This window comes from Hypomesus transpacificus, chromosome 7 (assembly GCF_021917145.1).
Source record: "Hypomesus transpacificus isolate Combined female chromosome 7, fHypTra1, whole genome shotgun sequence".
In the NCBI taxonomy this organism is placed as follows: Eukaryota; Metazoa; Chordata; class Actinopteri; order Osmeriformes; family Osmeridae; genus Hypomesus; species Hypomesus transpacificus.
The window spans coordinates 736,647-763,483 of NC_061066.1; the positions used below are offsets into that span (position 1 = coordinate 736,647).

The 26,837-nt window shown below is 48.9% G+C and overlaps 2 protein-coding genes across 2 annotated transcripts in view; one reads left to right on the forward strand and one right to left on the reverse strand.

The window, feature by feature from the left end:
- Nucleotides 1-20,219, forward strand: lhfpl3 (LHFPL tetraspan subfamily member 3). The gene is made up of 4 exons (XM_047023322.1): nucleotides 1-1,089; nucleotides 16,440-16,670; nucleotides 17,875-17,908; nucleotides 18,025-20,219. The coding sequence occupies exons 1-3, from the start codon at nucleotides 663-665 to the stop codon at nucleotides 17,889-17,891; spliced, it is 675 nt and encodes a 224-aa protein (XP_046879278.1). The 5' UTR covers nucleotides 1-662; the 3' UTR covers nucleotides 17,892-17,908; nucleotides 18,025-20,219.
- The window catches only part of kmt2e (lysine (K)-specific methyltransferase 2E), a gene marked incomplete at its 5' end in the record, with an annotated part of 13,710 nt that continues 6,826 nt past the window's right edge, over nucleotides 19,954-26,837 (reverse strand). The window contains 11 exons of the mRNA XM_047023253.1: nucleotides 19,954-22,299; nucleotides 22,409-22,580; nucleotides 22,736-23,010; nucleotides 23,151-23,702; nucleotides 23,812-23,868; nucleotides 23,958-24,184; nucleotides 24,297-24,447; nucleotides 24,590-24,907; nucleotides 25,042-25,371; nucleotides 25,505-25,684; nucleotides 26,285-26,356. Coding sequence (XP_046879209.1) covers nucleotides 21,259-22,299; nucleotides 22,409-22,580; nucleotides 22,736-23,010; nucleotides 23,151-23,702; nucleotides 23,812-23,868; nucleotides 23,958-24,184; nucleotides 24,297-24,447; nucleotides 24,590-24,907; nucleotides 25,042-25,371; nucleotides 25,505-25,684; nucleotides 26,285-26,356 — 3,375 coding nt within the window. The remainder of the gene's footprint in view (nucleotides 22,300-22,408; nucleotides 22,581-22,735; nucleotides 23,011-23,150; nucleotides 23,703-23,811; nucleotides 23,869-23,957; nucleotides 24,185-24,296; nucleotides 24,448-24,589; nucleotides 24,908-25,041; nucleotides 25,372-25,504; nucleotides 25,685-26,284; nucleotides 26,357-26,837) is intronic.

Here is a 26,837-nt window from a genome sequence, read left to right on the forward strand (position 1 = left end):
GCTACGAGAGGGGCGTCGATGTGTTTACGTTTGTCCTTGTTTAAAAAAAAAGGTGTTTAAAATAGGCTAGGTTATAGAGATATGTAAACGCATTATAACTGTAGCCTAACCTATGGCCAATGACCATGGTAGATATATCTGCAGATATTCCTATCGCTGATTTTAATCAACCTCAACCAGGGAGAACTGAGATTGTAGGTAACAACACATCGGATGGTTTGGTCAACCCAGGTAGGGGTGTTTTTTCGCATTGGTTTAGCCTCGACCACCTTTTATGCGCTTTAGGCTATGGAGTTTAGACGACTAATTAGTTGAGAGCTGCTGGTTGGTGACCACTGTGAAGGCGCAGACGTTGGAATGCAGAATTAATCCGAGATTGGCAGTCATTCATGATATTCATTCATCGTTTCGTTCAGCGAAGACGATGGTAACGGAAGGAATGGGTCAGGTGATGCTGGGGCTCAGAGAGTGACCGAGATAGAAGTTTACAACCCTGTCAGAGCAAGCTGGACTTGCATCGGCAACGTAGTCACAAGAAGGAGTTGCTCGAGCCTGTCATGGACTTAGCATGTGATATTGTGATCGTTTTTGATATGTTGAATGAATGGTGAGATAGCCTACTCATTGTAGAAAGTCGCGTCTCAAATATCTAAAACTAAATAATGGTGCCAGGTGCTCCTGCAACAATGCTTCCTGCCTCGGAGGCTGCCAAGATCTACCAAACCAACTACGTTAGGAACTCCCGCGCCATTGGGGTTCTTTGGGCAATCTTCACCATCCTCTTCGCCATAGTCAATGTGGTGTGTTTCATACAGCCCTACTGGATTGGAGACGGTATAGACACGCCGCAGGCTGGTTACTTCGGTCTGTTCCATTACTGTATAGGGAACGGACTGTCCCGGGACCTGACCTGTAAGGGCAGCTTCACCGAGTTCAGCACCATCCCCTCCGGCGCCTTCAAGGCAGCGTCCTTCTTCATCGGGATGTCCATGGTACTGGTCCTGTCTTGCATTGGCTGCTTCGCTCTCTTCTTCTTCTGCAGTACTGGGACGGTGTACAAGATCTGCGGCTGGATGCAGCTGGCCGCAGGTAAGTGGATTCATGCCTTCAGGTAGAGGGTAATTCCTGGAAGTTTCATACATTAATCCTGATGTGCAGTCCGAACCAAATGTAGATTATAAAGTATGTAACACTTAGGCCTACCTATTGGCTACATTTACAATAATTGTTTATAGTGATGCACAATGGAGTTCAAACATTAAAATTGTTGTTAAAGTTGACAAAGACTGACAAAAAAGTATTGTCAACAGGTCATTAGCACTGCATACATATAATTGTTATGCATTTTAAGTAGCCTATATGTAGATTAATGCCTGTTAGCCAGCTGTGAAATAAAGCGTCTCTACATATTGCAATTTGGCTTTAACTAAACATCACAGTTCCAAGAAAAAATCAGTAGATATTATATCATCAAAAATAAACGTAATGTAAAATAGACATGTTCTATGGTTTAATATATATGTCCCATAAAATGAATGACCACTGATGAATTAATGATTTAATAAAAAAAAAAAATTCTATGAGTCTAAGATTCCTCAGCTTTCCTGAGTGGGTGACATTTTCATCAGATGTAGGTCAACCATATTATGTGTGTTTGTAATGACAGGCACCCCAGTGATAATTCATGCACAATTACACAAACAACACAACTGATATTATCTGGAGTAAAATCCATAGCAGCACTGCGTCATTTGGGCAAAATTAAAACACAAGCCAGCCTAATGAGGAGCAACGCTGTTTGGGTCTCCTCTTTTTCTGCAGATGAAAGCGAGTTTGTATTCCTCTGTGTCAGTGCTTGCTTTGCTTGTTTTTGGACTTACCACAGGGAATGGATGTAATAATAAACTGCCAAATATTCAGGTGTAAAAAATGATTAATGAATCCAACTGTTATTATGTCAATCCTTGTATTCTTTGAGGAAACACAATAGAATAAATGTGTTGCGGCTACGAGCTGTGTAGAGTTCTATGATGTGAGAAGCCGTCTATACAGACAATGGACTCCTCATTGTTCTGTTCCTTCTATCTTATGGATTCATCAAAATGCTATGTTCCCAGACATGACATGTTTCAGTATTCACCACATAGTCTTCATCCTCAGTGAACTCACTTAATATTCGTCTTTTGGGGGGGGGGGGGGGGGGGGGGGTCTTTCACCTACCATTTTCTCAAATGTCATTTTGTGGCACTGTGGAATTGGCTATTACATGTCTCCACCGAAACTGTAATTGGCAACAATGTAAGGGACTTTACATCTCTGAGAATCCATAAATCCTGGTTTTATATACTTAAGCTTGATGGGGTCAGATGGGATTTCATGAGGAATTGACCATAGTAATATGCTGCCGTGCAGGGCTGCACAAGTTCAGGGCTTCAAGATGGGGTTGATGGTGGTTATTCACTGAACACTATTCTAGATATGTATGAGATGTGCTTTCAAAGTTGGTGTCTCGATTGTACTTAAGTCAGGTGTATTTGCTTTATGCTCTTCCTTTTTGAGTGCCTTGGAGCCTACTTTTATGTCCTTTTTTTCGGACTCCCCCAGACTCTGCAGTGGTTTGTGGATGTACTTCAATTGACCACCCGTCACAAGGTCTCTCTCACTCTCTCTCTCTCTCTCTCTCTCTCTCTCTCTCTCTCTCTCTCTCTCTCTCTCTCTCTCTCTCTCTCTCTCTCTCTCTCTCTCTCTCTCTCTCTCTCTCTCTCTCTCTCTCTTTCTCTTCAGTACATCCTCCTCTTCCACCCACAACCCTACTATTGTGTATTAACAGCTAACCTTGACTGACAGGCTGCCCCCTTCTTCGGGTGAATAGTCTGCAAGGTCAATGACAAGCACTTATTCTGTGACAATCAAATCTCAGAGCCCTCTCTGTCTCCCTCTCTCTTGTGAATTAGGATGAGGTGAGTGCCAGCCGGGGCTGTGTAGTGGCAGGCATCCTGGCATTGCCTAACACCAGGCAGCAGCTTGATGCTCAGCAAACCTGGCTGGCAGTCCGACCCAGACGCAGTGCTAAAATTATGGAACTCTACCACTGTATATCCTGTCAGATGGATTGTATTTCCCAGTTTAAAACTCAAATTAAAACGCATTTGTTAATGTGTTTATAAAAAAATGCTGTAACGTGTCCTTGAGAGCCTTGAAAGCCACATAGAAATAAAGGTATTTTTGTTATTTAAAATTCCTTCAATAGAAAACAAAGCAAAGGAACTGAGTGAGGGATCTTGAGTTTGTTTCCTGGTCCTGGTTCCTGGCTTCCCCGCATGGCTAAAGTGTTCCGCTCAAAGCTGCACTCAGTGCCCAGGAAATGGGCCTCTTGAGGAGGATGTTGGCATTAGCAGCAAACATAATAGAACCCATTTGATTGCAAGTGTCTTATTGATCAAGGGAGTTTTTCTCTAGAAGAGCACAAAGCAGGGTTTCTAATGGGAAGCAGCCGTGGTTACTGTCTGGCTCCCAAACACTGTCCGGGGGTGTGTGACTGTTTACTGCAACCACTGATCTACGGATGTACTATTGGGGTCAGGGTCAGTTCAGTTAACCTTGGTCTCTGTACACTATCTCTGTACACGAAGGCTTACAACCATAAGAGTTATTCCAATAGACCCTCCTCTAAAGTCATTGGATAATGACATTGACTTGCTCTTATCCTTTCAGCAGTACTGTGACGTACAGGCAGGGTCTGAGGGGATTACTGTGCTAAAGCAAGGTGACCAATCAAGAGCCCCAGAGATACACACACACACACACGCATGTATAAACAAAGAACGCACACAGAAACCTTTAAAAACAGTCAAATTCACACACACAAACACTTCCCCTCAAACCTATGGACCCAAGTGCACAGACACATCCCCTTCAAGGCCATTAGTCGGGGCTCTCTAGGACCCAGCCATTCGGTCATCTGGCTAGCTCACGACCTGGAAGGCTAAGGGGCATTGAGAAGGCAGTTGTGGGGGGATAGTGGCAAATGAAAAGAGAGAAAATACATTTTCAACTTTTTATGACACGTGACCCGGCCTTCAGTAAATGGACCTCATAAAAACATGCCTATGTGTTCTCCTTTTTGTTCCTGCCGTCCCTGTGCTGAATAATCCTTCTTTATACACTGTAACTACAGATATGTAAGCGTAAACGCTTATCTGATGCAGTGGCAGGCTAGTGGTAGCCTGTTTGAGCTAAAGTGAGAGTGGCATGTCTGATTGAAGAGCCACAAGGTCTTAATGGGTTGAAGTGTGATTGACAGTTTTGATCACAGAGCAGTTGGTAGGGCGATTTTAAAATAGAGAAAAGATTGGAATTGGAGGAGCGAGGCTGGAGACACTAACCAAGCTCTCTACCACATCAATGACAACAACATCACCTTTCTCTCTTATTAGATAGGGATATAAAGATGTCTTAACGTATTGTAACATGAGTTCATATTCTTACACTGCCCTCTAAACTACCATACATGACAGAGGGTCATAGTCCCTACTGACGTGGCAATTAAAAAAGTTGTTGATAGTAAACTTTCTTGAGTGCAGAGTATAGTACATCATTAAAACAACTTGCTTTCAAAGTCACTTCAGCAGCATCTGTGGATTTCCGTTGAAATACATCCACAGCGGAACCACTAAGTAAACCCTTGATTTGCTGGATGAGAGTCTTCCTGTGTGCGTCACCCATTCCCTAAAGAGCAATTTCAGTCTGTCTGTGTGGGGCGACCTCTTTGCCGTGGTGGGAGCCTTGCAGGGTTTCCTCTATGCTTCATGAGGCTGATGCCCTTGGCTCAGGCGTGTGGTTGGGTGGTTCTGCTCTGTTAGCATTTCTCCTCCTCTCTGGCCATTTAAACTGGAGAGTGAATGAGGAGATTAGGCCCGGGCGGACTCACTCCGGTTGCTGGGGCGTCTGACAGGTGAGATAACAAGGGCCTGTTTCATAGTCCCTGTAGGCTGCTGAGGTGTCAGCCTGGCCTGTATGTCATGCTACCAACCACCCTAACTCTCCCAATCAAGGTACTCATGGAGCGGCGGGGCACCTAGCAACAGGGGAGCCACATGATGGCTCACCTGAGGAGATTGGCAACTTTAGGTACCGTTAGTATTCACAGTGTGCTGTCTAGTAGTCTAGAGACTATGTAAGGCTGTTCATTGTGTGTGCGCGTGGGTGTTGGGAAAACCTGTAGAAAACGAATGTTGTGAATGTGCACAGAATTGATGCGTATAGAGTTATCCTCTGCAATAGAAATGGTGTCTCTCTGCTTCCTTGTGTTATGTATTCCTTAGGGAGCGTCACTAAATAGCTCTACTGCTCTCCACTGCACAAGGGATCAGTGACAAATCCCCCAGCAGGGGAAAGTGATAATCTCAAGGAGCATAAGCTTGGCCCAGAAAGGAACAGAATACAGTTATTCCTTTTCTTTCTGTTCCCTCTTGAGGGAAAGTTTACTGTGTCCATAATAACTCTGGTTATCTACTGGTTTGTCGTTAAGTGAAACCGTCCATTTACATTACATTCACATTTAGTCATTTAGCAGACGCTGTTATCCAGAGCGATTTACACTAAGTACAGGACATTCCCCCGAGGAAAGTAGGGTGAAGTGCCTTGCCCAAGGACACAACGTCATTTTGCACGGGCAGGAATCGAACCAGCAAACTTCTGATTAATAGCCCGACTCCCTAACCACTCAGCCATCTGATCCCCCCATGTTAGAAGTCTAGGCATCTTGCAATAGTGTATAAAAATAACTCTTATTTGACCCACTTGGCTTGTAATCTACAGCTATCGACTGACCTAATCGTGTATTACACCGCTGCAGTGCACAGGCTTTCTCGTTGGGGTCATGAGTGTTGCGGAGGAGGTTTGGATCCCGAGTCGCAGCTGGTGGGTGGTATAGGTTGGACGCTGCAGTTGGGACTCACTATTCAGGCCAAGTGTCAGGTGATATCCAAGCCAAGTAGTCTGCACTTCGTTAAGACTTGATTAGCCTGGCTCTCCAGCGTAATTAGTGGCGGAAGAGGAGGGGCAGGTTCTGATTGCAGCTCTGTCTCTGGACAGCTTAGAGACCTACATATCAACAACTTAATCCTTTTGAAGGAGAGTCCCTACCGGGTGCAGACAACAACCTCACATAACTTCAGACAACTAGGGGAAGACCCTGTAAGTCTAAAACCCACATACAGCTTAAAAGCAGCCGACAGTCTTACTGGTTTGATCGCTGATTAACAATGATTTCAACGACTGTGTTTTTGAATACATAAACGTGTTTGAACTCAACGTTTCGAACGGCCATGTTAAGTTGCAATTGGATGACCAAGTATTCCTTAGGTCAGTGACTTTAGTAGGAATGGATTTAACATTGTAGATGTGGCTGCTGCGGTGGTTCTTACAATGCACCTCAAATTCAACTAGCCTACAATGAACTGAGCATGACCCCGTAGATAACAGCAGTTATCTTTGAAAATCCCCTCCAATCCTTTTATGAAGCTTTGACACATCCGGATGTGTGCATAACACTGGTTTATGAGAACAGTTAATGGTCCGTCAAGCATGAATGAAAGCCTTTGAAGGAGTTTTGTATTTCTGGTCGCCCTCTGAGTGGTTGGAGATTAAATGAAAGCCTCGCTGAAAAAGTGCTATATTTTTGGAGTCTGGGGATAGCAGTCATTAAATAACTGCATGAATACTGTGTATGTGTCCTCAAACCAGAAAGAAATTAACAAAGAAAAATGCACAATGCTGCAGACCTCAGCATCACTCCAACAAACTTCAGCTGTTTACCGGTACTCAACCACAGGACAGACTGACATGTTCTCCAGATAGTTCCTTTCCTCTCTCTCTTCACCTCTGTCTCCTTTTCTTTCCCTCTGCATCAGTCTGTTTATTTAACACAATCTTAAATAAACACTTCACACTCTTCATAATTACAATGTAAAGCTAGCTAACCACTTTTCATAATTAGGACTAGAAGGCTGTTGGTAGTTCAAACACTGCCCAAGGCAATGAGTGTGTACAGGTTTACAAGGAAACTGAGATCACAACCCCAACTTTTAGCACAAACACATAACATAAAAACACTGAAACATGTTCTTAGGTTGAACCTTGTATGAATATTGTCATGTTGTAATAGAAGTTGGATAGGAAGGGGCTATATGACACCACCCCAGCTACACCTGTCAACTTGATTTGGGCTGCTTATCCTGTTCATTATTGAAAAATATGTGTCCAACCGAAAGCAGTTAGATCAAAAATGTGTTTGATCCTTCCAACTAGATTAGGCAGTGTTTTTTTCTAAATCATCAGACTATAGATGTTGTCCACAAATCTCCTCCAGACTGCCTCGTGTCTCTGATTCCAGAGGAGCCCTTGGCTTTATATATTTTCCATTTAAGTCCATCTTGATCACCAGGCCAAAGCAACAGAAAGCCGACTGATTTATCCCTCCTCCTGAGACCTGGCTGGAGGACAAGGACGTGACCTGTAAAAAAACCACACAAAATGAAAAATCAAACCAGACTGCAGTAAACGAGACTGGATGTGTGTGTTCACACATTCTTGATTTGGGCATCTGGGATTGTATTTTTGGATGAGGGATGATTGAGTGTGAGTATGTTTGTGTATGCCTGCGCCCAAATGTAGGCTAGTATGTGTTTGTGTGTTTGCAGCTGTATTTCTCATCCAGCACTCTCTAGCGTGCCAGGTGTGATCTCTTGTTCAGTGATTTAGGGTGAATGAGCTTTGTTGATGGTTGCAACACCTGGACAAATACCCTCCAGCATGGACAACCAGCTGCCAACGCTCCAACACCTGTGACTGGACGCAGGCTGTGAGACCATATAGATATTTGGTGTTTGGGATACGTTCTGCAGGGAGGACCCTTCCCTCCTCAGCATTCCATTCCAGATATCCCCTCTCTTCACGCATCCATTTTAAGCTTCCAGAGAAATCAAAGACATGGTGCCTGTCCTTTGATGTGCTCAAAGGGTGCTCCTCGGTCGTGGTCCATGTTCTGTCTGGGTGTGGAAATGAGTCGTATGAGCATGTGCAACCTGGGATCAAAGCCTCGGTCCTCTTTCTCTCCTTCCTTTTTTCTCTCTTCTCTCTCTCTCTCTCTCCTTCCTTTTTTCTCTCTCTCTCTCTCTCTCTCTCTCTCTCTCTCTCTCTCTCTCTCCCTCCCTCTCTCCTTGGCTTTTATTTGTCTATTCTCCCCCCCCCATGCCCCATCTCTTGTTCTTCCCTCTATTTCTCTCACTGCTGATCTATGCCTTATCAATCATTTGCTGGTTGTTAAACAAATCAGATTTTAGACTTCCAATGGTTCAATTGAAAACTCAAACCCCCTTCTCCTCTCATGCCATGATCTATAATAATCTGACTGGATTCCCCCTCATCTCCTCTTATTAGTCAATACATCATAATAGATGGCATTTGACTGGGCCTGTTACAGAGGCTATATAGTCAATGGAATATATTACCTTGGGGGTGGTATTTCTCTTGGAGACTAGTCATATTGAAAAAAACATTATCAGGTTTAAAGGGTTAGTAGATGACCTGACGGTGATGTTTGAAGTCTGTCAAACTGTACATTGAAAACTGTAAATGATTTAATCTGTACATTTAAAACTGTTGATGAACTCAATTGGAATTCCTGTCCTTTACAGGGCAATAATGTGGTGCTGTCTGTTTGTAGTGGAGTTAAACCAGTATGGTAGGAACTGCATGTGGCATCAGCTTGCACCATAATGGGGTCAGTCTGCAAAAGTAAAGGACTCCAACGTTCTCCAAACCAAAGGAATGAAATGACTTGATACGCCGTCGTTGCTTGGTAAAGCAGCAGAAGGAGCGTCGAGGTGCAAATGAGAGCGTGTTCACCGTGAGGAGAACACAGCTAATGATGTTGACAGAGAGCCTTCCATCAAAGACAGCTCTGCCGACGACTGTGGGCAAGCGGAGAATACAAATGAGGGCTGAGTTGGGAGGACATCAAACAGCTCCTGTCTTCATCTAGCAGGCAGCGCAGCAGAGGTTGCTGTTTGATAAACTTAGCACAGAGACTCTGAGCATCCTTGGTGCGTGCGTGCGTGCGTTTGTGTTGATCCCAATGGAAGACGCAGATACTCAAGGGAGTCTGGAAAGAATTCATCTGTGTTCAGGAGTAGGTCCCTTGGGCTCCAATAACGTTCTCCCCCCTCATTTGTAAGTCAAGGTCTGTGACTAGATATTATGAGTTGGCTGTCATTGTTGTTGTTTAGTTTTTTTACTGTTGCTTGAGTCGTGTAGTCTCTTGTGTGTGAGGCCTGCGGTTCAGAGATCCCAGACTAGAGGAAGCCCTGGTAGGAGGTTGGTTTCTGTGAGCTCTGCAGTCAGTGTTCTTCGCTGCCTGGCTGGGGTTGCCATAGAAACGGCACACCGGCAGCGTTTGCCCGCCTCTCCCCTCCTTTCGCGATTGGCGGGAACATGGCTCGAGCCCTTGATCACGGTTATGGCCGGAAAGGTGCACTCTGGGAAGAGACTATAGGGATGTTGAGGGTGTGTCTTCGTGATAACCATCCCGGCCATTCAGCTTCCCCCTGATCCTGTTAGGAATCACCTGGGTACACTGTTGGTACACATTCACTTTCACTTTTCATGGCAGATGAATTCCTTCTAAGTTACTGTGAGTGGGCAACTGTGTCAGTTGGTACCTTAAGTTAAGCTATCTATCTCCTCTCTCAGGTCTTCATCGCTATGCAGAGGGGAAGAGAGAAGAGTAGTGCAAGAGAAAAGGAGGGAGAGGGAGAGAGAGGGAAGAGGGACAGGGGAAGAGATCTGCTGTCGACCCAGATCAGAGGAATATTAGACAGAGCTTCAAACGCAGCGTGTGAAGATTGAGAGAGGAGCGGACGTCTGTCAAACGTTTAGAGGAGCTGCTGAAGTCACCTGGCACCTCGAGAGCACCGTCACTCTGTTTGAGGAGGCTGGGAGAGATGACAGCTGATTCACTTTCATGTCCTGAATGGAGACGTGCTCAGGTGATGGGACATCGTTTCTGTCAAACACATCCAACGCACAGGGACATTGTTTCAAGTGAACATCACATGTTCTTTGAATGTTTTGCCCCAAAACAAAAACATGACCACCCTTAAGGGGGATCAGAAGCCTATTGGTGTTCATGACAACAAGCAGCTACATGCCACTGTCTTTGTTGGGACCTATCCTAATAGGCTTGCAATAACGCCTGTGCTTTTATTTCATCAAGACATTATTAGTGGTGTCTTTTTCTCTCCTCCCATATTAAGCACACATGTATGAACTCATCGTTTAATCTGAGACTGCCAGGCTCGTCACCAAGGATCCTCCTCGGTAGCAGCTTGTTACTCTGCAGGTCTGCTGGCTGCCGCTCGTAATTAATCGGAACACCTGTTCCCAATCACCTCTTATTTTCCCTCCGCCCTAGAGCTTCATGGTAAACGGTGTCCTCCGGGCAATGGTGGATGACTCTGCCTTCCTTTTGAGCATGTTGAGAGGGTGTAGTCCTACTGTCTATGTGAGAGCTGGTTTGACTGAGTGTCAGAGAAGGCACTCGTGTAGCTCGTGCCGTGTCCTGGAAGAGACCAGAGGGGAGGAAGTCGAGAGGAGGAGGGTCACAGGAGAGGGTGGAGGAGAGAGATGCCTGGGATTGACAGCAGTTATGCCACAACGTCATCATGCATGTGGACGCAGCTGACAGTTGGATCCTCATCACTCACTGTACGCATCACAGGACTGACAGCAGGCAGCCAGTCACCATGACAATGCGGCATCTGCCCCTTCTGTCAATGGGAGAAGCTAATGTGTGACATCGCAACTGTGGCGAGCCTTATTGGTGGAGTAGCTGGTCTCTCATCATTGGTGGAATGGAACTATCTAAAGCCAAGACTGCAGCAGATCAGCTAGTATAAAATATTACTCTTAAATCCAATCTCAGCTTTCAGGAAGCTCAAAACATTAACTATTGAGCTAGATATTAGATTCATTGTATTACCTAGCATTCTGAAACTTTGAAGCAATGTGCCTTATGAAATAGTTTAAACAGGAAACATTTAAGCTCTTGAGGATTAGCAAAATGACTTACCAATCATGTGATAAAAATATGAAGACTTGTTATAGCTCTGTCTAGTAACTGGTGATGTTGACCATTTTCATTTGTCATTGTAAAATAATCTTCATTAAGCTGCTTTTCCGGATGTGACAAATGCTGACAGGTAAAGTGCTTTGATGAGGGTAGACAGAGGTCCCTTTACGCTCTTTATGCAGATCCTTATTTTTACCATCAACAAACGTGCAGATATAAACCCTTTTACTTATTTTATTTAATCAGCAAAAATACTTTCCAGAGGGAGATCTGACTGGTGTTCTCTTACAGTTATGGTTCCAATTTTAGCTTGTACAACCTTGTGCTGAGGCCATCAGTTTGTTCCTCTGGCGTGGAAATGATGACAAGCTAATAACACTATAACTCTGAGCTACTGCCTCAGCATGGCCTGATAGTAACCAGGGCTGATGGGAGTTGCTCCAGCACTAACTGATTGGCTGGTAAATGTCATATTCAATCAATTTTATGGCGACGCCATTCCACAGGGAGCATGCAGAAACGAGCCACTCATGTATCTATACTACATGAACAGTCTGTTGTTGAGGGCTACCAAGCAGTTACATTGATCTCAACATTTAAATAAAACGAGTGTTGATGAGCCCTGACTTGAGTTGCCTGTAGTGCCGGACTTGGTCTTTGAAGTGTGCACCGTGCTTTTTCACCAGCACTCCCGTCAAGTTCTGCATTTCTGCACACCCCCTTTCTTCTTGGTCCTGTCATACGAGCTCCATTGGGATTCCAACCCTGGAACTCCTTTTCATACCTTTACTCTGTATTCCCCTCCCTCTCTGTCTTGTCATCTCCGCTGCTCGCTGTGTGCTCCATGTGTACGCCCTGTCCCCCTCCCCCTTCTGAGGGACTCACCACTGTACACACTCCATCTGTCTTCCTCTCCGTCAGCCCTGCAGACCCACACCATTCACAATCACCCACTCGCCTTAGGCCCTCTCTCTCTCTCCCCTCTTTCTTATCTATCCTCGCTCGTCCCTTCCTTTATCTGTAGTCTTTTCTTCCCTGCCTGTAGAATCTTTATCAGCCCCAGTGACAACAGAAACAAGGTGTCGGGGAGGGAAGGAGAGAAAGGACCATGCAGATGGCTTTGTGTGCCTTTGTGTGTGTGTGTTGGTCTGCATACAGAGCGACCAGACAGGAGGGCTGCTCTGGTCTGAGATACAGAGCATCGAGGGGCGGACCAGGATAAAGCCGTTCAGTGTTTCAGCACCTCACATTTGGACAGCTCCTTCCCAGTTAGAATCACTTGCGGTCATTAAATCGCAGGAATTAAAAAATAAAAAATAAAGTTTGTTGAAATGCATTATTCTTGCATCTTTTATATATATATATATATATATATATATACAACACTGTTCCATTAATTCTCCATGAGTAATTACAATTGACAAATTCATCGGGTCATTCATAAATTTCGTGACTCATTCACTGGGTTGGCTGACTGAGCAGGCTGGTCTGAATGGAGCATTGTTAATAAGTTGGAGTGTATGCAGCAGACAGCAGCTTGTCATCCACGCCACATCTCCTGGCCTGCCTTATTACACCCAGCCATAAACACTCCCTCCCTACCCCTCAGGATGACAGAAGGAGGAGGAGAGGGAGGTGCAATGCTTGCTTTTGTCTGTCAGTTTTTGCCTCAATTAATTATCTCCCATTTGGTCTGGCTCATCCTTGCCACGCACAACACACATCATCTCCAAAGCACACACACACACACACACACACACACACACACACACACACACACACACACACACACACACACACACACATGCTCACGCACACAACCTCAATCACCATGGCATTTGAGCAACCACGTAGGAAGAGAGCAGAGAGCTGAGCCTGTGTTATGCTGCATGATTAAGAGCGGACTGTGTGTGTGTGGGGGTGTGTGTGTGTGTTAGTGCGTGTGTGTGGGTGTATGTGCATGTGTGTATATCATAGGGGTCCAGGTTCTGATGCCTTTTCATTAACTCAATCTGCAGGGCACCCTCTAGGAGAAAGAGAGGGGGGAGTAGAGAGAAGGAGAGAGATACTGAGAGTGAGACGTAGAGAGTCAGAGAGAGGGAGAGTTATGGAAAGAGACCATCAGAAGTACACACCACAATGGATAATATACGGAAAGATAAATGAGCTACACTGTGCAAAAGATGTACTAACTATGTTTAACTGCATGTTCTCCTGCTCTCTGATCCCTGATGCAGAGGCAGAGCTGGCAAGCCTTTAGTGATCATGTGAGCAGGGCAGAGCAGGGGTGTCTCTTGAGAGAACACCCAGGGGAATGCTGGGATCTGAAGTCTCCTTTGATCACTCTGCAGCCCACCCCAATCCTCCAGACCTGACTGGCAACACATGAGGGAGGGAGGGAGGCACAGTTCAGTGTGTGAACCCAGGCTGTTGACACCTCCCAACTAGGGGTGTCACGATACCAAAAATTCAGTAGTCGGTGCCAATACCATTAAAATAACACGATTCTCGATGCCAATTTCGATACCATGGTAAAAAAAAGAGGATTGTCTAAGATTCCATGTAGGCTACTTGAACCATGAACTTCTTTAAAATATTTGAAAAATAGCAAAATGTCCAACAAAGACATACAAAACATGTGCAATAGAGCATAGCACAACATAATAAAGTGCAATTAAGCCATTCAGCTAACAAGATGAACATGACATGAGTTTACCTTCCAAGCTATGGGCTAACGTTAAAACTACAGCTACAACTACAGCTAACCTAAACTATGTACATAAGCCATTTTAACACACGTGCCCACCATCTCAAACATGTAACATCATGTAACGTGTATTTTAGTATGACAGATTAAACAAACAGAAAAAGAGCATTCTTTGAATGTATTCAGAATTTCGCCGCGACTTCAACGAATATTGATTTATTTTGTATGATGCCAGATGTTAGCATCGGTGCTGTGCCTCTTCTGGAACTGAATCAGAACTTGCCTTGAATTCTTTAAACAAATCCAGACGACCATCTTTCAGGTGCTTAGCTAAATTGGAAGTATTCCCCCTTGGTCTGAAGACTGCGGTAGCATTTTGTGCATAATGGCTTCTGCGGATTAATTATAACGCCACGGTCATCTGCCTCAAACGCAAACTACTTTTTTTGCCTTTCTTGTCAACAAGTCGAAGCGGGGCGATCGCTAAAGTAGCAGTTGTTATCTTGTTTTTCTTAATGTAAACGTCGACTGGAACACTCCTGAAGGCGCAGCACCGATGCTAACATCTGGCATCGGCGCTCACGGTACTTACGGTGCTTCAAAAAAATGGGCATCGTCGGTGTTTTGTTATTTTAGCATCGGAAGGTACCGTAAGTATCGGTTCTCGTGACATCCCTACTCCCAACACACACACTTAGTTGTATATGCAGCGTCTGACACTGCCAGAGCAATACATTGAATCACTTTGCAACCCGTCATGGATATTTATGACTTAAATACATGCATGTAATAAATATGCATTAGGAAGTCAATGTAAGAGCATGGAAAGGCACCAATGTGTCCTTCAGAGATGACAGTGCTGGCAGTGCTCTGCCTGTTAGAGAGGAACATGCCTCACACCCAGTATCAGCCCACTGCACACACAGGTTAAGACCTTTCATCCTAAAGGTCACCTTGGCAACTGTGGATCTCTACCACAACAATCCTGTTGACCCAGCTGTTATGACACTGTGCTTTAACACCAGAACTCACACATTGAGACGGTCATAGAGGCAGCTGTTAGCCGAACATCTGCTGGGTTCACAGGTGCTAATTGGCCCAACTTACTGTCAATGCCAAGTCATTCTAAAGGTTGTCCTTCAGAACAGTTTATTATCAGACCTTCTGGAGGTTCTCTGGAGGTTCTCTGGAGGGGCTGAGGGGTTTGTCGGGTCCATGGGAGCTCTCATTCAGATGACCTCTCCTCTATTCTCTTGTGCAGGCAGAAGGAAAGAGACAGACAGACAGACAGATTGTTGAAAGGGTGGTGTGTGTGCGCATGAAGTGTGTTCCAAAACAGTTCAGACCAACAGAAGCATCAAGTCAAATCAGTGGGAGCATTAATAATTGACCGCTCGATGGGTGAGGGCAGGCTAGCCAACCGTTTTTACAAAGACAGACAAATAGACATAGAGACAAATAGGTAGGCAGACAGATAGACACACAGACAAGCAGTATTGGATGTGGAGACAATGAATGTGCACTGGATAAGATCAGGAGATTTTCTCTATAGACTGAAAATAACCTGGCGTATGACTTATTCTGAGTCAGAATGTAGCATCGCTCAGCATAAGTTAACCCTGCTGTCGAGACAGTTAACACAGAAGTAACAGAAATCAGATAGCTGTTCAACTGTTAAAGATTAACCAGACATTATTGAAGTTGTCAATAGTGCATTTCAAGTGAGTGGAGACTGGAGGCGTAGGATATGGATTAGTGTTCCTGCACTGGGATGATTATTATAGCTGCTATGATCATTATTGCCACCATTCTGCTCTGTATCACAGCATGTTTGTGTGCGCAAGAAACCAGAGATTAGAGAGAATGGGAACACAGCGGGGGTCCTGAGTCCAAACAGCTCTCTGTGCTGCTCGACTCCACACTTCCTCATAGGCCCCCTCTCCTCATTCAGCTTCCCTCGTCTCATCCCCACTCTGTCTCTACGTGACAACGTTGACCTAGAAAGAGGGCGGGAAAGAGAGAAAGAAAGATAGTGAAAGAGAGAGAGGGAAGAAGGGGGGTATTCCCAATGTCGTTTCCTGAGATTAACCATCTCTTTTTTTCATCCCTTGGAGGCTTCCATCTCCTACCTGTGTATCTGTTGTCGGTCTCCTCAGCTGTGGTTGCTCCGCCTCTGACAGCGCTAACTAGCTTTACACTCCCAGGACTGCAGACATCCACTTGTTCCTCCCGTAATGTGGCCGCGTGATTGGATGATGTCCCCTGACAACAGTTACGGCTCCGTGCAAATGTCTGTTATTGTCAGACAGTCCCCAGAAAACAGTCATCGATAAGCCTGACAGTGAGGTTTTTGTGTGTGTGTGTGTGTGTGTGTGTGTGTGTGTGTGTGTGTGTGTGTGTGTGCACCGTGTCTGTCTGGTATCAAAAGGGCAAGTGGAAAGACTGCCAATGAGCTCAGGTATGGTGTGACAATCATTTGACCTTGCTCTCCATCTCTCTGTCCATTTCTTTTGAACCCTCTATCCCTCTCCATCTGTCCCCCATCCTTTTCCTCTCCTCCTCACCCACATCTTTGGGCCCCTGTCTCTGTCCCTGTCCCAGGCACATGTCTGATCCTGGGCTGTATGATCTACCCCGACGGCTGGGACTCTGACGAGGTGAAGCGGATGTGCGGGGAGCAGACGGACAAGTACACCCTGGGGGCGTGTTCCGTCCGCTGGGCCTACATCCTGGCCATCATGGGCATCATGGACGCCCTCATCCTCTCCTTTCTGGCCTTCGTGCTGGGGAACCGCCAGGACGGCCTGATGGCAGACGATCTGCTGGGAGACAGTAAGGACCTCAGCCTGCCTTTAGAGCAACTAAGACTTTAGGCTCACCTGCTCCATTCACAACCTGCCTTGAGACACTCGGAGCAGTAGTGTCTCCATGTTCACCTGGTTGAAACGCAGTGAAGCTTAGCTTCGTTATATGGTGTTGTGTCAGGAGAACAGTTTGGGAAGATTAACCATGGTAACTCACGACTGTAAAATCCTATTGGCAATTAGTACTATAGCTTCAGACCCTGGTGTTTTGGTGACACAGCTGCAAAACCTCCCTTCAAAGCAAAAGCAACAGCCAGTGAATTCCATGGGGTGTACATCAAAGCTGCCTACTGCACCTCTTTATCTAAACTCGAAATACCCCACAGAAACAGGGGATGTTAGAAATTCTAAATGTGTCTCTTTATACAGGTATTCTGAGCATAATTTCACACATAGAAGTCAGCCATTTGAATATATCAGATGCGTGTTACATAGCACCTGCCTGCTGACATCACCACTGGTTTTATTGGATGGCTGAGGAGCGGAACGGAAGCATGAGCAAGACAAGGACAAAAGACTGTGTCTGAAAACAACATCAACATGATGAAAAGACACAGGAAGAATGAGCGATATAGCGAGGGAATGACAGCAAAGCAGGGAATTGAGCAGGAGCTGGGGTTAATTGAAGCCTGCAGCCACTGGACGGAATCATGAATTACTAATGGTTGTTTACACAGCTTGCACTCAGCCTGCCTAAATTAATCACAGGAGCGCCATCACCCTGGACTGAGTATCCCATTATCAGCCGTAGGAGAGAGGGGCGAGAGAGGTAGGAGAAGGGTTGGAGATAATGCAGGATGGTGTGCAACTTCTATTGAATCTCATGTTCGGTATGCAAAGGGATACAATTGATGAGCATAAATCTTAAATTCAGACACTGTTCTTCAATTACTTAACGTCAGTTCCCCAGTGAATCACAAGGCCTGTCTACAGACCTACCTGTCTCTGGGGTACTCCAGGTGCCATCTGATTTATTGCTTCATTACAGTGATGAGTCAGTCAACTGATATACTATGTTTGCAAATGAGATATCTGAGGCACGTACATAGATGTTTTCTGTGATTGGCCTTACCACACTGCCACCTTCCGGCGATCACTTGAACTGCAGCTCCACATCCTGCTAGCTGGATATCCCAATGTTGCATGCTTACATCTTCTCTTTCTCTCCACAGAGAGTGGTAATGCCTAACACAGTGGTACACACGGGTAAGAAGTCTTGCTGAGGATATTTCTAAATATCTCATTTCACTGTTCTCTCTGTTTCTAATCTGTGTCTGAAGTGATTCCATGAGCAGATTGAACAGTTCAGTTGATGTCCACAGGTGTTGGAGCCTATGGGAAGCGTTGATGTCCTGTTCCATCTTAAACCAGTCACCCCCTGGAGGATGGAGGGCTGCCGTTGGGGGAAAGGAAAGAACATCAAAGAGAGAAATAGACCCATTATGTCAAGAAGGAACTACTCACTCACTGAATAGTCAAATGTAAAATCACAACTATTCTCATGTAGGCCTACATCTAGATACTGACATTCCATCCAATAACCTTTATGGGTTAAGAACTTCTTTCTATATCACCTGTGACGTCTGTGATTTTCAACTGTGCCGACAGTTGATAATTGTGTCATAATTGTGTTATACTAGTATTCCGTAGCAGTCAATTCTGCACAGTCCAGGGGATTCTTTCCAAGCTACTGGTCAACATTGTAGCCTTTACTTGGCTGTGAACTATCAGACTGGACAACACAGGGGTGGGAGCTGTGAAGACTCTACACTGTTTGGCCTTGAGAGCCACCGTACCATGATGTCGCCGTACCGTGAGCAGACTGCTGGAAATCACTACATACTAAATGGAAGACAGTGACAGTCACACTGAACACTACTTCATGGAAGAAAAATAAATGTCCACTGTAAATGAAAAAATGAATTGTGATAGATTCAGTTAAAAAATACAGTATTGAGGATAGGAAAATATATGAAATGTGTTAAATATATACTGTATATATTCAGTGTATTGAATGTATTTTGTTTTGACTTTGACCTTTACAGTGTTGATGCAGTATTTGAAAGCTACTGGTCTATTTCAGTGTGTGCCATACCGCATTATCAGCCAGAATTGTCTTAGTGAAGAGAAAAAAAACACAAAAAAAACAGTCATTTTCTGTTTAGGCTGTTGCTTCTATTGCCTGTTCTTAATTGGACCAAGGAGAAAACGTCCAACACTATATAGGACGTAGTTACTGTATGAGGAGAGCTTATCTATGCCAGATTCAGTATTGCAGTATTCAGCCCGTGTCCAGTTGTGGTTGGTACTCACTGTAACGTAACGTAACACAACTCTGTTACATGTGTGTTACTTGTGTGATCCAAGTATATGTGCCTACTTCTCTTGTCTGAGGGCTTTGTGGCAAAAATGGACATCTTTCCATCCATGATGTGGATTATTTCTGGAAATGATGGGCTTCCTTGGATCCAGGATATGTGTGACTGTAATGTGTCCACTCATGCTGGAAGGCTCCCATTTCTCCGACAGTCACCGTGACCCTTACATTCACAAACTGAAGTTATTACTAGTGTATTCAACGTGGACATTTTGATGAACCATAACAAGACTAACAGCTGTTCCAACCTTTATAACATTCATCCTGTCTACATGTGTAAATATTCCATGAAAAAAAATATATAGAAAAACACAGATTAATAAATTTGTCTTTAATCCTGACTGTCAATTTCTTACTGTGAAACAATACATGAAACAAAACAAACCTTTCTTCTAGATAAAACGATACCACTACATACAATTGGTGCTTGGAAATACTGGATTGTCCCATCTAGTTAGACAGAAACAGGAACAAGTGTGTACTCTGCAATTGTAAAGAGTCCTTTTAAATCATTGACGTTCATTAAAATGCATTCATAAGCACAGTGTGCAAGATCAAAGACAAATTTGAGCCCATCTGGTCATCTGAACAACCCTTTGCCAGTTACCCAATCAGGATAGGCAATTATGCCAGCCAATGTGCTTTTTGTGGAAAAGCACTGAAAATTCAACATGACCAGACATGTCGTATCAAATGAACTGAGGCTGTCTCATGTCCCTGACGAGCCCTATGGTGTAATGAGCCTTTCTCTGAAAGGCTGCAGATGACCTTTGACCTTTCAGTGTACATCCGTCACCAGCCTGACAGCAAAGACAGCCCCAGGACCCACCGCTACTTACCCCCTTCCAAAAACGCACACACACGACACCACCAGTGGTATAAAACTGTCATTACAGTGATTTATTATATGAACCATGAAAATAGCCAACCAGTGCAGTGTCTGTGAGTCTCTCTCCTCCACACAAACATACACTCACACAAAGAATAAAAAAGACAAAGTTGAATAGTCCAGAAGAAAGAAAACAAAATAAAATAGTGCTACTGTCACAGAAACATTCAGCTTTGCCAAAAGAGCACTCGTATTTACAACCATATTCAAAAATGGGATGGGAGCGAAGTGTACAAGCATAGAAAAGAAAAGAAGCAAATATTTACAATCCTGTTTCTGGTGAAAGCTGGAGTAACCACCTATACATTAAATTACACTTTCTACAAATAACCATTGATATTCAAAAATAAACCGCTAACGTTCTACCTACGTCGAGTCCTCTCTCTCTCTCTCTGACCACTTCAGAAGACTACAGCACTCATCATTCCACCCTGCTTTCTCACTTTCAGAAACTCACACAGGACAAACATTTAGTCATTTGGAATCTGCCTTCCACTTTCCTTCCATCTCTCACTCTTTCACACAGAAACAGACCCCACCAAACACACACACACACTCACTTTCCACACAGGCAGCTTCTATGTGAGGATGACTGCGTCCTCTTGGGTCAGTAAAGCCAGCTCCCAGAAGGGCTTTTCTGAATCTGCAGCGGTGCACAGATATTTCTTACACAGAGGAATACAAAAAAGAATCATTCTGTAGTCACGTTTTTTTTTCTCTATACAAAAAGCTTTCTTTTCGCTATAATGAGCCACTAGATAAAAACAAATAAATGGTGTAAAGCAAGACAATAGACAAGAGAAGAGAAAGAACTAACTGACGAGGGGATCGAGGCTGGAATGTCCATTGATACAGAAAGTGCGGGGCGTTACAACAGGAATCCAAACAACACAGAGAGGACAGATCGTTCTGTCTATCAGGAAGGAGATTAAAAAAAAATCATAAACTAAGAAAGGGAGGAGAGTTGTTCTCCCTGGCAGAGTGACACCAGTGAGAGAGAGGGTGATGAGCACCAGGGGAGATCGGCCATCTTCATTTTACAAAGTCTCTTTTCAAGGATTGTTGCAAGGTCCTTTTTTTTTTTCTTCTTCCTTCTTCTCAAATCCTCAATTTTCTTTTGAAAAGTACCCTTTCATACCAAATCCTCCTGTTTTTCCATTGGCCATGTGTTCAGGTACATAGAAAATCTATATACAGCTTATGTTACACGCACATCGTCTGTAGGAACCCCCTCTCAGAGTGAGTTCAAAGGGGCCGGCAGGGAGGGTTGTTAGGCTTGCTCAGGGTTGGTCAGTGCCACCCTGTCCCCAGGTACCCAGTGCTGTGGAAGGGGGCGGAGGAGGCAGAGGCCCCACGAGTCCCACTAGGCATCTGGGTGGCTGAGGGCTGGGCCTGGGCCTGGCCCGGCTGAGTCTGCTGGGGAGGAGGAGGGGGAGGGGGGGGCAGTCCCGTCTGCTGGTGGGGTGGGGGGTAGGTGGCGGAGGGCACGGAGGGGTTGGTGGAGGCGCCGGGGTGCAGCAAGGAGGGCTGGAATCCCCCGAGGTTCTGAAAGTGGAGCGGGGCCTGGAGAGAGGCGCTGGTGGAGGGGGCGTGAGGCGGGGGAGGGGGCGGCGGAGGGGGAGGCCCCTGTGCCAGGGACAGGAGGGTGCTGCCACTAGGCTGCTGCTGCTGCTGGGGGGTCTGGGCCTGGGGGGGAGGGGGCGGAGGGGGAGGGACCTGGGGGGCAGCGGTCAGCAGGAGCTGCTGGATGGGAGGGGGCTGCAGGCTGACGTGCAGCAGGGAGGGGCCGGGCTGGGGGTGAGGAGGTGGAGGGGGAGGTGGGGCACCAGAGGTCTGGTAGTGCAGGGCATGGGGGTGGGTCTGGAGGAGAGGCTGGGAGCCGGGGGGGAAGGGGGATGTAACAGCTGGTTTGAACCCCGGAAAGGGCCCGGCGATGGGAGTGGCCTGGCCAGGGAAGTAGGGTGTGGAGGCTGGAGGTGCTGGGGGAGGAGGGGGCGGTGGGGGTGGGGCACTCTGGGGGCTGTACTGGGAGAATGAGGCTGGGCCAGGCTGGGGCTGGGGCTGGGAGGAGAGGAAGGCCCTCTGGCCGCGGAAGGGCGAGCCCTGGGCCTGGGTCTTAGGAGAGTGGAGGACAGAGGGGTTGGGGTAGTGGCTGGGGGAGGATGGGAGAGGGGCAGCATGCAGCTTGGTGGGAGTCAGGGGGGCTGTGGGTTTGGAGCCTGCAGGCTTGGCAGGGTTCTGGGTGGGGGTCTGAGGCTGGCTGTCGCTCTCCTCCTCCTTGGCTGGCCGGCTGGCAGGCTGTGAGGGGGCGCTGGGGCCTGGGGAACACGGCTGGAGGGGGACACATGGAGATGAGGGCTAAATCTCACAGCACCGCTTCCATCAGCTCATCAGAAACACAGACTACACAGGGAGAGAGAGAGCGCGTGTGTGTCTTTACCGTGTGTGTCGGGGTCTTCTGAGGACTGGGCGACGGGGGGTCACTGGACGCGGCCGGGGCCTCTCCCCCCTCGGCCTCCCCGTCTGGGTCCTTGTCCTTGCGGTGGTCGCTGAGCAGCAGGGCGCGGTGGTAGCCTCGCTCCCTGGCCTGCTCCACCGAGGTGGACGCCGTCCTGACAGGAAACGCCACGTTAGCCCTTCCATCTCATCAGACCTGACGGCCGTTCAAACGGTGCTCTAATCCCCCCCCCCCCTCCCCGGGGCAGATAGTGTAAAGGGTGAAAGGTCAGCCTTGCAGGTAGGGTAGGACCGGAGGGAGAGCACCTACCACTGTCCTTCTCCTCCTCCTCCACCCTCCTCCTTCTCCCTGTCCCCCGGGGCGGGGGGCGGGGCCGGGGGGTCTGGGTCCTCGCAGGCCTGGGGGGTGTTGGGCGTGTTGGGCGCCGGGGTCGGGGGCGTCGGCTCGTGGGCAGCGGTCTCCACGGCGACGGGGAACACGTCCACGGTGAGGGGCGCCACCATGGAGAGCGGGGAGCCACAGTCCGTCTTGGAGCCGCTGCGGCGAGCCTCCCTCTGACGCTTCCTGTACTCCAGCAAAGACACCTGGGAAAGGACCACATCAGCAGGGTCAGAACCCAGCCTGCTCCACCGGGCTGTTCAGCCCCCCCCCCCCCCCCCCCCCCCCCCCCCCCCTCCCCCCCGGTGGGACCATGGGAAAGACCATGTGACAGACAGCTGCTCACCTTCTTCTTCTGGGGGGGGTTGTGCGCTGACCCCCCTCCCTCGCCTGTGCTGTCCCCACTGAGCGAGCGCGAGAAGCCCAGGGCTCCTCCCTCCTCTGAGCAGGGGTAGAACAGCTGGGCGGCCTCGCTGAAGGGAGGGGCCACCACAACCACGGCCCCGGCCCCGACACCGGCCCCAGCTACGACAGCGGCTCCAGCCTCGGGCCTGAAGGGCAGGATGGGCTCCAGGGTGTGGGAGGGGGTCAGGTCCCTCAGGTTGGAGTTGATGGGGGAGAAGGACAGCCCCCCTGGGCCGGGCGCCGGCCCCCTTTCGGGGCTCTTCATCCAGGGAGGGTACGAGGAGGAGGACGGGTCGGCGGAGGACGAGGCCTCGCTGCTGGCCTCGGCCCCCGGCCCGGGGTCAGCGGCCTCCTCATCCCCGCAGTCCTGGACCTCCACGGCGGGGGCCTCGGGGCTCAGGGGGGCCGCGGGCGCCTTGGTGTCCTGGGGAGGGGTGTCTGAACTGGGAGCCCTGACGCAGGGAGAGGAGAGCAGCGAGGGGGGGCGCTCCACCTGGGGGAAGGAGGGAAAGGGCTTTTAGACAGGGGCCTTGGATTGGTTCTCTCAGTGTCCAGGTGAGGAGATGTGAGGCGTGTCGACACGCTGACGGCCCTCGGCTCACCTCGTGGGTGCTGGGTCTGCGACTGCCCTCTGGGGAGCTGTCCAGCGAAGACTCACTCTGCAGGTACAGAGACAGACAGTCAATACAACACCCCCTTCACTCCTGTGGACCACGGTGTGTGTGTGTGTGTGTGTTTGGGGTCGTACCTCTTGTGGGGCGCTTAATGTGTGTGTCGGGGTGCTGGGTTGAGCCTCCATGCTGGGCTCCTCCGCACGGGGGCGGGGCGGGGTGGCCAGCAGCAGGGGCGTTCCCGGCGTCTCTGATAGGTCTGCCCGGGTGGGCGTGGCACAGGGAGAGCCATAGGGGGTGGAGCTCTCTGACATGCAGGCGTCCAGAGGACAAAGGCGACGCTTCTTCAGGGGGGTGGGTAACTCTGAAACACACACACACCTTTGGGGTTAGTTGTACGCTCACACACACACACACAGAACGAGAAATCTGCTGTGACACGTTCCAATGGTGTGCACACAGGCCGCTGCACCCACCTGGTAGAGAGCAGCCGTTGTAGGGGAGGGGGCTGTCAGAGTCTCCGTTGATGGGGGGGCTGAGGGGCCCGTCGGGAGGCAGGAGGAGGGCGGGGCGGCTGCTGGCTGGGCTGGTGGAGCCCTCCTCTTCCAGAGCCTGCTTTAACCAGCGCTGTGGAGGAGAGGACAGGCAGGTCAGCACCGCACCACTGCTACCAAACTCCACCTCTACACAAAGCCCTCTATGAAGCCAGGAGGAGGAGCTATGAACCAGCCTGGCTCCAGCTGGTTCCCGGCGCCAAGGGCCTGCGTACCTTCTTGCAGGAGCCAGAGGTGGGGGGGGTCTCGGGCAGCTCTCGAGAGCGCCGGCGCCCGGTGGGCACGCCCGGCGTGGTGGGGCTGCGGCTGACGAGGAAGGGCGAGGAGAAGCGGACGTAGTGTTTGGGCGTGCTGTAGACGTGCGGGCTGCACGTCATGCCCGGGAGGGCGTTGAGCTGCGTGGCCAGCACCTCGGGATCGCTGCTGATCCTCAGGGGCCGCTCAGGGACGGGCTCCGGGGTCCGCACGGCGCGCTCCGGCTTGTCCCCCGCCCACTCGCTCACAAAGTGCTGCTGGGCGGACAGAGAGGAAGCCTGTGAAGGAGGGAGGAGAGGCTTCAATGAGGCAAGCGATACGGACTGCTGAGTGAACCAAATATCAGGGTGGCCTATGCGGGGGCGCTGTGTGCAAAGCCGTGAAGGGACGGAGGGGTGGATGAGAGCGCTACCTTCTTCGCCTTGAAGTTCTTCTGCCCGGGGCGGCTCCTGTCCGGGGCGGGGGAGCAGCTGTGCGGGGGGCTGGCGTCGGGAGGGTGGGACAACAGGGTCTCCGGCTCGGGGGCGCAGGGGGCCTCGCCCTCGGGGGCCCCCTCGCTGGCCAAGGGCTCCAGACAGTCCCCCGGGGAGCCCGGAGGCAGGTCGGAGCAGGTGCTGATGGTGCGCGCTCGCCGCCGCTGCTGGCCGATGTGCGTGCGGTTCCTGGTGAAACTCTTCCTCTGGCGGGAGCCTTTGACCTTGGCCGGCTTCAGGCCCGGCTCCTCCTTCACCTCCAGCAGGGGCTGGAGACAAGACGTCAACATGGTCAGGCACACAGACGCAAAACACACGACGGAACTTCCTGACTCCTGATAGGCCCCTAGCGACCACCTGGGATGTGTCCTGCTGTGTGTGTGTGTGTGTGTGTGTGGTCACCTGCATGGGTGCAGGACACTCGGCCTCGGGGGTGGCGGGGGGCTCCTCCTTGATGTCGCTGCGCCCCAGCACGTCTGACTTGGTGCCGATCCTCTCCAGGGCCTGCTCCCTGCGCTTCTCCCTCTTCTCCATGCGAGCGAAGGCCTGCAGGATGGCCTCCATCTTCCTCTCCTCCCGGGTCTGCAGAGAGAGAGGGGGGTGAAAGGGTTAGACCGTGTTGAGCGCCCTGCCCCTCTGGGTACAGAGGCAGGGCCACAGCCTGGTACACACTGCACACAGCACAGGCGACAGGCAGTGTAGCTGGCAGAGAGAACAGCAGGGCAGCAGCCACAGGGGGGAGGGGCCGCTCGGTCCCTTTCCGGGAGGGAAAGAAAAGCACCAAATGTATCAACCCTGTAGTGAGTAAACGTCAAACTAATCCTAAAATAAAGTCACTGGAACAGTTCAACCCTTTACCAACCTGTCAGGGGGTTGAGTGTGTGTGGACGTGTATGAGCCACGGTCAGGTACTTTCAATGTATCCACCACCCCCCCTCTCCTGTCTGCCACGAACCAAACGGTGCACCGGAACTAGCGCCAACACAGCCCCCTTGATTTGTTGCAGCGCTGGTCAGTCATTTGGGGGTGTGTGTGTGTGTGGGGGGGCTTACAGAGAATGCGGGTCAGTTAGTTTGTCTGTACGTCAGTGGGTCCCCTTTTATGGTTGTGGGTGGGCAGGGCAGGCAGTAGGGGGGAGGGGGGGTCAGGTCATGGACAGCGGGGACAGTGGGTCAAGTTTACCTCCTTGTTTCTGGAGCCCATCCAGCTGGAGGTCCCTCCGCCGGGCAGATGGGACTCCTCTGCTGGGCTGGCCTGGATGGTTTACAGAGAGACAGCCTGGTTTAGAAGACAAGAGAGCCCCCCCGGAACACACACACACACACAGGCTGTCGGGCGTCCCTGGGGGGCTGCAGGTGGGACAGGCCTGTGTGTGACTGACCACAGGGGGGGGCGACGCTGAGGGGAGGGGCAGGAAGACGAGGCTAGGACTAGATGGGGGCTCATATTAGTCCAGGTACACCCCATACAGAGGTCATGTATGGATCAAGACCCCGCGTCTAACATCCTGGACATCTAAGAGTTAATGATGGGTATAAAACCTTTTCCTATCTGTTTTGTTGTTGATCTTTCCCTTTCTTCCATACCATCCTCCACCATCACAAAACACAGCAACAACTGTCCACTGCAGAAACGGCAACACAAACAATGCAACAAACCCAACCACCATCCAATCCGGCAAGGTGTGTGTGTGTGTCTCCCGTCAGTCCCTGCTCCACCCCCACGTCCTGGACCA